Source organism: Drosophila arizonae, chromosome X, assembly GCF_054131065.1.
Source record: "Drosophila arizonae isolate 15081-1271.41 chromosome X, UAZ_ARI_1.0, whole genome shotgun sequence".
Lineage (NCBI taxonomy): Eukaryota > Metazoa > Arthropoda > Insecta > Diptera > Drosophilidae > Drosophila > Drosophila arizonae.
Genome location: NC_142927.1, coordinates 14,087,129 through 14,098,405, shown reverse-complemented (window position 1 = coordinate 14,098,405; position 11,277 = coordinate 14,087,129). Strand labels below are relative to the sequence as shown.

Below are 11,277 nucleotides of genomic sequence, written 5' to 3'. Positions count from 1 at the left end.
TCAAAAGTTGTCAAGTACGCGCTTATAAATAACCCAATGGCTAAGCTGGGCGCTTCACCTGCTTTAATGAATGAACAAGTAAAGACGGATGACGGACAGACTGACAGACGGGGAGACGGACGGACTAACTGACTGACTGTATATTCGCAAAGAAACAGCGAATGTGATTTTTAAAACTCAAAACAACAATAAAGCAGCTCAATTGGTTGTGACCGACTACGAAATACCCGCCAAAAATAGCTAAATTTTGCTAAAAGATGCTAATAATAAATTATAAATCATGGACTTGTTGCAAGATGATCTCAAGTGTAGCAAATAGAGTTTTTTTAGTCCGAATTCTACGCCTTCAAAGAACTTGCTAGACTAGAGCAATATAAAAAAAAAATAAAAATAAAAAAAAAAACTCTTTGAACTTTTGGGTATATTTATAGAGATGATCCTAGCTCTAAATCTATCGTAAAAATAATCATTTAACTAATATGTCATACCTTCAAAGAACTTCTAGAATTAGTAGCCAACTGTTCAACACGCTCCGACAAGTCTCTCGAATCAGACAGCTCTCGAGAGTTATTAGGGAGTGGCACAAGTAGGTATGGCATATTTAAAGGTATGCTCAAGCCAATATACCCCTTTCGCAACACGAATGCGCATCAATAGCCAAACAGAACGACAATAAAAAGCAGTTCCGACTGTGGCAAACAGAGGCCCAAGTTTGTCAAGTCAACTGAGTCGCTGGCTGACGTCTAGATGACGCCAACATTGTCTCAATTCTCAGCTGTTCTCAGCGACCTTTTTGGAGAATGAGAGAGCGAGTGGCTGAGACTGAGACTGAGACTGAGTTGGAGACGGAGGCGTTTGCCTGGCCTGGACAGACTTATAAATAGCCCAAGTCCGTCTAGCAGGCGCTTCAGTTCAAATTTAACGCTACGAGTGGCATAAATATTTCACATAATATTCTTTATTAAATAATACTTAAAGACAAATCAAATATACTCATATATATTTATATATAATTGATATCAATTCTTTCGTTGTTCTTAAGAACGTTAACTAGAAAATGGTGAGTGCCCAAGGGCCAAGTGGAGACAGCGATTCAATGTAAACAAAACGCTTCAAAATCAATTTTTTTGTTTTTGTTTGCTTTTTTTTCTTATTTTTTCTCATTTTTTTTTTTTAATAAAACACAAAGACAAGACATAAAAAATGCATTAAGTACGCTACGTGAGCAATATATATTCAACGACAATAACAACAACAAATAATAAATAAATAAAGCGAAAACGAAAAAAAAAATAAATTCAAAGTCGGCGTCACTGGAAAATCCCTCGGCTTGAGTTCTATTTGAAGTGTTTACTTCCGGCACAATAGGCAAAATGCCAATAAATCCGAGTCTCAGCCGGGGCATTTTGACTAAGCAAAGTTATTAGTTCGACATGAATCGGATGAGTGTAGGAAATTATCATATTGCAATTGGTTTGGTTAGCTCTATGTGAAATCAGCGAGAGAACTGCTTAGAATTTTAAATTTATTATAATAATTATTATAAAAGTCATATGATGGTGCAAGATGTTCTTCTTAAAGTTTTCTGCTCAATGCTCTTATCAGGGAAAAGTTACATCAATTAAATTTAATTTTCTTTATCGAATTTAACATATATATATAAAGTAATTAAACTCTAAATCTCTCCCTACAGGCCTAGGTAGAAATGATTGAGTTGATGACAATATTTAAAAAATTTTCAACAATTTATGTTTCAATTTTTTATGATCATATAATAAGTGCGTATGCTCTGGCTGGGAATGTCCAGCTAGTAAATACTCTACAGCTCATGCCGTTCGTGGTATTATTTTTAGATTTTTATGCGATTTTTACGTTTAAGAATACGTGAGTTATTCACATCATACAATATAAATATCGCAAGTATAATGGGGCCTTCCGTTAATTCCATTCGTTTATTATAATTGAAAAGACCTTAAATAAGAGAATCAACAATTAAATGTTTATGCGTTTATTCTTCATCAATTTCTCAAGAACCAAATTCCATTTCTCTTTATTCGATAGTCTATTAGTTACTCGACTTTATCCACCAGCTCCCACTACTTCTGATCTGTGGAGAATATATGAATAATTTGTATATAGTTATACTTTAAATAACTGTATTTATCAATATGAAATATTATTGATATGTAATCAAATTTCATATCGATTTTGATCGATTTAATGAAAATGATGTAAGATAAACCTGATGGGTGATGACATAGACTGAATAACTTGGCTTCCCTGAAATCGATTAAAGTCGATATTAAATTTTACTCATCAATAATATTACGTCAAAAACTATATACATAGACATACATTTTCTAGTCTTTATAGACAGATTATGATACAGATAATGATCCAGATACAACAACATATCATATTCATTCCATTGCTTAAGGAGCTCAATCTTGCCTTCCACTACCAATTACATACACTCGAACAAAAACTTGGTACTTTCAATGGGCTAAGGGCTCCTAATGAGCAAATAGGGACTTGAGTGGTTTGAATATCGTTCGACGATCTATGGTAGTTCATTACTACTCTACTTATATGGAAGTTTGTAACACTCTCACAGCTGGGTAATATTTATTTAAATGAGCAGTTCCAAGTACACCCAAGAAGCTGTAAATGCTTGACAATAACTGAAACTGAACGTGAAGTGAAGTGCGAGAACAAGTTTATAATTCCTATTTACACTCTGGTTAGTTAAACTGCAAAGATTTGTTAACGATCGCACTTACGTATCTATTTTAGTCAGGGAACAATTATAGAAACTCTATTTTATGTCAGGTTTTATCAATTGCTTCTGAAACTCTTAGCTCAGCTTGTTTCAGTTAACGAATTACCCAAGATCGCTTAGGCTCTATAAAGACTAGGCACTAAACTAGGCTAATCTATCATGTCACATCGGCAGATTTACGGCGGAACTGCTTATGAGCTAATTAGCTCAAATGACATTTGTCAGCCAGCTGAGATCAGCTAAAGTTGTACAAATATTCATACATACATATATATATATATATATGTATGTATATATATCTACATATGATATATGATAAACAAATTTTAGGTATTTCCTTCAATTTGTATTATTATTGAACGCCCACTCTTCGGCCTTTTGACCTTGTGGCAGCTGCCGTATATACATGCCCAATCGGGCCAAAAGCGATTCCGTCAACCAGCTGCCAATTTGCATAATCTGGCCTAAAGTGCTTTGATTCATATTTAAGCTGAAATCGAACAAGTTTCACGGAATGTGTCATGCTTAGTGCTTAGGCAAACATACATACATACATACAGATTTGTATGTATTTTAATCTAGATGACATTTCTATATAGGCCACCGAACAGTAGTAAGCCATCCCAGTTGCCAGCTACCAAAATTGGTAGCACAGCTGCTGGCCAAGCGCAAAAGTTTCAATCGATTTCAAGTAGCCCAGCTTTAAAAAAAAAAAACAATTTTATCTCAGTCGGACATAAGACTAAACGTTTAATCGTATTTGAGCACACGATGACGTCTTCACTTTATATATGAATGTAGATTATATACTCTTTCATTGAGTACTTGGACTGAGAGACACGTTAGGCCATCAATGATAAATTTCTCAATATTTGATAAAGCAATTTCAAGTCTAAATAATGACAGCTAGCCGAGCCTATATATATATGTGTATGTATGTACATATGTATATACAACTATCGTATATATAACATGTGCCATAATAATTTGTTTGACTTAGATAACTAAAAATTATCTTTAAGTTTTTAATCTTCAGGCTTACTTCAGCTTGGCGATTGATACTAATTTCGATAACTATATTTGAGCAACTGTGCAAGTTATCGATGAAATTTTATTTTGAAATATTCAATATATATTGTCATTAAGGTTTTTCAACCCAATCATACCTTATATATGTATACATATTGCCTTATATTGGTGAATCTAATATTAAAGTTAAGTTCGATTTTTTGAACTATATCATTTCTAACGGCATGAATACAAATTTAAAATATTATCGACAAGAATCAAATCATGCTTATATTATAGCAATTTCTTATCAGCTTGTACAATAAGAATAAACTCCCATAAAATTAGTTAGTGCAGTAAGACTGTTTCTTATGCTTCTTCTTCTTCTTTTGCTCTCTAGACACATATGCCATAAGAGCTACATCTAATCGTGAGAGATAAATTGATAGTGATTACATAGATATTTATTCATACTTTTGCAAAGAGAATAGTTTAGAATTCTAATAATTTCTTGACAAAGAATCTATTTTATGCCAGCTCTTTTAAGTAGAGGGTATTTAAAGTTCGATCTATTGTTTTTTATTTTTAAGTAAATTTTATTGGTTCTAGTGAATCCTATGACGCATCGCCTCGAACGTTTAAAGCGATTCGAATCGAGTTAGCTGAGTGCGCATAATGTATGATTCAAATTGAGCTTCGCCTTTGACTAGAGAGAGACACTGTTGTAACTCAATATATACATATGATATAATATGATATAATGTAATATAATATAATATAATATATGATATAGATATAAAATAGTATATTTATAGAGTATGTGCTAGTCGACTACACAAGCGATTCCACTAAATGAAAGTAGAAGATAATCAAATATTTGAAATCAATTCTTAATAACTCTCTTCCATCTCCTCCTCTGTCTGCCTCTTCCTCTCTCTCTCCCCCCTCTCTCTCTCTCTCTCTCTCTCTCTCTCTCTCTCCCTCTCCCTCTCTCTTTCTCTCCCTCTCTCTTTGCAGCTTCCGCAGCCATCTCAGCTTCTGGGCGTGGCATTGCTACTACTGGCCCTGGTCTGCCAGAGTACAGTTGGCAAAAAGTTAGAGAAGCGCTGTGTCAACTGCTCATATCGTACGTATTACACCTACGGCGATGGCCGTTCCCTGCAGCGTGTTATCTACCAAGATCCGGTCTACACTCGTGGTATTTAAAAAAAAAACAAAAACAACTACAAATCCTAAATTCTAAAGAGCACAAGTTTTGTGTCTATGCTAACCGACGAGCACCAACTACTGACCCAACCTTAAACTATATATGTATATATGTATATGTATATATACATATGTATGTGTGTGTAACAACTGTATTTAATCTAGAGTTATACAAGATATATCTAATATAGAAGAGAGTCTTACCCAATGAGTTACCATCATTAACAACACACACACGCACTTCCTGTATACCCCTCTCACTCTCACACACACACACTCACACACACTGACCTCACACTCATGTACATCCGTAGTTAATCGCTTAGTGTAAATTAGCATATCACAATGCACCAAGAGACACCTTTATGCAATGTTCCACACCTCTTTTGCTCCAACCCCCCGTCGTCCGCCCCCCCACCTCCTTTAGCTGCCCAGACCTATGGCTGCAGTGGAAGTCCGTGCGGCGTGAATGCCATTTGCCAGGAGGCTGCCGGCGGCCGTCCGGTCTGCTCCTGCCCGCCCGGCTATAGCGGTAATCCGCTTACGCACTGCAATCGCGGCGAGTGCCTGGACAACGTCGACTGCCGCGGCGACCTCCAGTGCAAGGATAATCGTTGCGTTAACCCCTGTGTCGGCGCCTGCGGCATTGGCTCCAACTGTGAGGTGAGTGCTGCCATCCCTGGCCAATGAATGCATCCATTGCTGGCCATTTAGCTCAACCACAAATTGTTTTTCATCTATCTGTTTCACTCTATCCCTTAGGCCAGAAATCATGTTGCCGTCTGCAGCTGCCCAGCTGGCTACAATGGCGATCCGTACACCGCCTGCCACCTGAACGATCCAGGTAAGAGTTTTCCAGCTCGAGTCCCCTAATGGTCCTCCCACAGATCTTAGCTGTTTGCTTACTTTGCTTGCGCCAAGGCAAGCTGATGCCACTCTAGGCTATTTCCACAATACTCGCTCATTAAGCGAAGCGAGCATATTGGTTTTAGGGAGAACTGCAGACTTGGAATTCGTTGTAGACAAAACTTTTGTCACAAAAGTCTTGTAATATCTTCAAGGGCCTTGAAATGTCTATATTGATATACCCAATATACTTTTCCCTCATTGATATATATTTTATGGAGCTATAGAAGTTAGAGCTGTAATTCTGAATATATTTGTATTGATCTTTGACTGATTGATTGATTATTATTAATATAACTTATGCTACCCTCTAGGCAACTTAATCTAAACTGAAGTTAATTAAATATATTCTTCTTGGAGCTTTACGTCATGCTAACATAGAATATATATCTAGGTAAGAAATAGATTTTGAGGCTTAGTAAATTCAGCTAGAGATATATCTAGCATATATTTCTTAGTGTGACTTGTGATGAAAATAATAAGTAGTCCAAAGTATTTTTGGAGATTTTGTCATAACTAGCTAAATTTTGGTATTTTTGAAAAAAAAAAAAAAATACTGGGTAGTAGAAAAAATGTTTTGCCAAATTAAACTCATTAAAGATAAATTTGAAGGGGTGTACCTATTATTTTCATCATGAGTGTATATATCCAGATTTTAGGGAATAGTAAATTCAGTTAGAGCTTTTGTGATCATTCATACATTTATTTTAGGCCAAGATCCAGCAGATCTTGAGGATAGATTTTTGTAAAACAGCTTCAAATCGCTAGATATAACCCGTCTTAGCTTATTCGGAAAACTTTAGCTTTTATCTTTAGCAACGCAGTTGTCGAAAATGTCTTGGAAAAACTCCTATAGCTTTGCAGTTGGCATAGCAAGACTTGTCAGGGGACAAGTTGTTCATTTTCTATATACAATATTAAATGAACAATCTGACCAAGCTCTGCCAATATGATGTACCTTGCACTGTAGTCTTGCACTAAACTAACTAAATAGGTTTACCAAAAATATATATGTACATAATATGTACTGCATAAATACTTTAGGCAAATCCGAGCTCAAATCCCAGCCAAGCCCAGCCTCAGCTCAGAAATAGTTGCATCGATACCTTCCACATATACACATATCTGTATCAACAATAATATTTAGTTATTATTATTGCCATTGTTGTCAATTGCTGAAAAGTCAATCAACTGGTTTTGACCAAAAATTACCTTCTTTGGGGCTAGGTCGCAATATATATAAACATTCGTATGTAGGTTGACTTGCTGCCATGCATAATATTTGCGCTGAATACAATACGAAAACAATGACAACAACAACAGCAACAACAACAACACTATACGCCCAATATGAGAGACGCACTTGCTCTTTGTAACATTATGGTAATTAGCTGAGTATTTCGTTACGTAATTGTCAAGATCAAGGACAGGCCAAGTAGGCGAAGGCGACACAGCGTAGCAAACCAGAAGCGAGTCCGAATCGATACCCGTTTAAAGCAGCTGCTGCCCTAACAGTCAGCCGTAGGGGCATAGCCGAACGATGAAGCAGTTTGATACGTAAATAAAATATATTGCAATTACAGGGCATCTGCAAGTCAGTCACTGAGTTATATATAGGTATTTCAAATCTAATTGAGCAAGGGCAAGGTTCTTCAGTGAACTGGTTTGACTTCGATTCAATAATCGATTTACAGCAATCGAGATATATTCGAAATTCCTAATAATCTTAAATAATTAATCATTTTCAATATCACAGTTCACGTCTATTTAGATTTTTAAATTATTAAATACGCTAAATTGTTGACCTACACATAACCGATATATTTAGAGATCGATAACTGGTATTATTGAAAACAGTTTGGTGCAGCATGAATCAGACAGTAAATATAGGAAATTGTAAGTTATAAATAATCGATAACTATGAAAGATAGCTATGCTTATAATTATCGATAATAACACGCAAAGCTATTTGACATATTTTTTAACTAAATTCGAGCTGATCTCAAAAATCGCATAGCTTATAATTAATCGATAGGCATAGTTATCATGTATCGATATCTAGCATCAACAAAGTATATATAGATATACGTATGCATATGATTATAGCTAAGAAAGCAGAGACTTTTGGACTACGAGCGCACTTATCGATAACTGTACTTATCGATAACCGCATAGCAGCGATAGCCTGCAAATGGAGAAAACTTGATAAGGCCTAGCTTTTATAACTTACAACCTTTAGCCTCAAGTCTAATGAGCTTAAAGCTTTTCGCAAGCTGTCCCATTATAGGGTATAATATTAGTCGTCTATGGAAATTGTGATGTTATTGTTTTAGTCTGTGTTGTTGATGGCATGATGGTGCTGCTATTGTTTGGTTATTGTGTGATTTATGCAGGGTCATGTTATTCATGTACAGGTCTTTGGGTCCCCGGCATTGACCCCCTAAGGATAGCCGCTCCACGCGCCAGGCACACACCTCGCACTTATCCTCACACGCACTTGAGCACAGCAACAAAGCGCAAATAATTGTTACTGGAGGAGTGCAAGAGGATGAGGGAGAGGGAGTGTGGGAATGGAGTGAGAATACGAGCAGGAGTTTTAGTTAGGCTGCGACCCACTTGAAATGGCACTGAATAAATCGGCATTGGGGCCATTGCCGCACATTTCTGACCCTGTTCAAATACTACATAAGTAGTCAAAGCTCATTTATGCGCATAATTTTTACTTATAATTTGCTCTTTCCTTTTCTCTCCTCTCCGTGCCGTTCCTTTCCTTTCCTTCCCGTTGCGTTCCGTTCCGTTCCGTTCCTTGCCAAATGCGTAGCCAGTTGGAATTTTCTGTTTCTTAGTTCCTTAAGCGCTCAGTTCGTTGTTGTTCTCTCTCCCTCTCTCTCTCTCTCACACATACTCACTCTGTATGTGATTCCATTCATTGATGATGATGATTATGATTACAATGGAGGCAAGTTTCCAAATTGGTATTTGTTGCCATGACAAAAGTTGGGCCATAATCGCTGCAATGGCTAAGAAAAAGTCAACTAAGAGCCAAATGCTTATATTTATTTATAGAACTCCTCAATTTGATACGCACCGCGTATCACCACCTACCACCCTCCCCCCTCCACTATGCTTCAACTGCCAACTGCTCCGTTGTGGCTCCAGTTCCCCACATTTCTGCTTCATCTAGCCGGAATGACCCCAACAGCCGCTGACTAAACTATTCAGAGTTCACCAAATGGCCAATCTATATATATGTAAATATGATTTACATACATAATATAGCGTATATACATATACATATGTGTTATATTATTCATTTATATGTTCATATATGTACATACATATTTCCATACCCTCAATTTATGGGCTTAAGCCAAATGCTAATTGTACATGCTAATAAATCAGATTTCAAATACATTTTCATGCAAATTGGAAATTTATTTAAATGCTGTCGATGCTGACAAATATATGTACATATAAATAATATATTCATAAAACTGAGTCAATTATTCAATTTTATTGATTTGCAAAAACCTTTAAAGCCCTTTACCTTTAAAGTTGACAGACTTTGCATTTTTTAACAAGCAACAAAATAAATATTAAAATCATTTTTTAAAGTCAATTTTCCGTTTATATTCCAACATATAAGAAAGCCTTAGCAAGAGAAACTTATTTCAAATATCGGAACGCTCAAAACCAATCCAAGTATAAAATCTTATTGGCTATTGGCAGAGATCAATTGAAAAATCGTATTGGCTGCAGGAAGGCGAATCCAATTAGCAAATCCTATTTGATATTCAAAATGCTAGAACCTATCGATAACTTAAAACAGCTGCTCAAATATAATTATCGTATAAAAACCAGACAAATGAATTTGAAATAACTAACAAGTTAATTAGAGCAATTTAAATTTCTGATAAAATTTCCAGTTGATATCGTTGAAATGGTACACCTTTTATAAACTATCCGCATATATTACCCTATACACATCTCTTCACCCGGAAATTCATAAATCTTGCACTTCTTTGCAGAGGAGCAGTGTCATCCGAGCCCGTGCGGTATTAACACCAAATGCGAGATTATTAATGGCGTGCCCACATGTTCCTGTCTGCATGGCTACCTGGGCAATCCGTTGAGCGGCTGTCGCCACGAGTGCGAGCGAGACAGCGATTGTGGCGGACGCGATATGTGCAGCAATTTCAAGTGTGTGCCCTCGTGTGGCCAATGTGGCATCGGCGCCAATTGCAAGTCGGTATCGAATCACCGGGCCGTGTGCGAATGCCCCAAGGGCTATATTGGTAGCCCGTATACGGAATGCCGACCGGAATGCTATGGTGATTCGGACTGCCCGGCTGGCCGGCCAGCCTGTTTCTATGGCATCTGCAAGAACACCTGCGACGGCGCCTGCGGCATTGGTGCCGATTGCAATCTGCGCGGCTTGACGCCCGTCTGCAGCTGCCCGCGCGACATGACCGGCGATCCCTTCGTGCGCTGTCGCCCCTTCACCAAGGAGGATCTATGCGAGCCGAATCCGTGCGGCACCAATGCCATCTGTGTGCCCGGCCACGACAACACCGGACGCGAGCGACCCGTCTGCAACTGCCTACCTGGCCACACCGGCAATCCGCTCTCCCATTGCTCACGCGTAAGTCAATAACTACTATATATATGTATATATATATATGTTTATTTTGTGTTCCGCACAGGGCGAGTGCCTCAGCAACAACGAGTGCCCGGACCACAGGGCCTGCATCAACTACCAGTGCGTCGATCCGTGCATTGGCAAGTGCGCCACCGGCGCCAGTTGCCAGGCGAAGGCACATCTTGCGGTCTGCCGCTGTCCACAAGGACAGACAGGCGATGCGCTCGTCTCCTGCCGCCAGACACGCACCTTCCCAGTGGCCAAATACCACTAAGGTGACCCCATCCACCCATCGTCTATCTATTTGAGTGGTTGGAGAACGCCGGCCGCACTGCCTGCCAACACACGCTTTACACGTACAGCTCAGAAGTCGGCTTCGAATGAACGAAATCTTTATTTAATGCACCTAATTCACTGACAACTTTCGACTTACACTGCAATAGAATGAGCTACATATTTATGTATTATAATAATAAACAAACAAACAAAAAGTGTACATTATGCTTCAAATGGTAAAATTGAAATACGATGATTACAGGCATTTAAAACACTTGTTTACAATTTATGCGGAACACAAAATAAAGAAGCAGTCATTCCAATCGACGATGCAGAAAGTCAGCGCTTCAAAGCTTTGTGACAAAGAAAATTCAAATGAGGCGCTCAATATCAACACACACTCGATACGCAAGTAGGGCTGGCTTATGTTATCGATAGACTACAACAAATATCGCATAAATAT

The 11,277-nt window shown here is 37.9% G+C and overlaps 1 protein-coding gene across 2 annotated transcripts; it reads left to right on the top strand.

The window, feature by feature from the left end:
- Window positions 1-897: 897 nt before the first annotated feature.
- On the top strand, window positions 898-11,034 carry aspr (asperous). 2 transcript variants are annotated; one of them, XM_018014378.2, is made up of 6 exons: window positions 898-1,060; window positions 4,805-4,913; window positions 5,421-5,656; window positions 5,756-5,837; window positions 9,928-10,541; window positions 10,603-11,034. In XM_018014378.2, the coding sequence occupies exons 1-6, from the start codon at window positions 1,058-1,060 to the stop codon at window positions 10,810-10,812; spliced, it is 1,254 nt and encodes a 417-aa protein (XP_017869867.1). In that variant the 5' UTR covers window positions 898-1,057; the 3' UTR covers window positions 10,813-11,034. The 2 variants fall into 2 exon arrangements, with proteins under 2 accessions (XP_017869867.1, XP_017869866.1); XM_018014377.2 differs by having other exon boundaries at window positions 4,805-4,985.
- The last annotated feature ends 243 nt before the right edge of the window (window positions 11,035-11,277 follow it).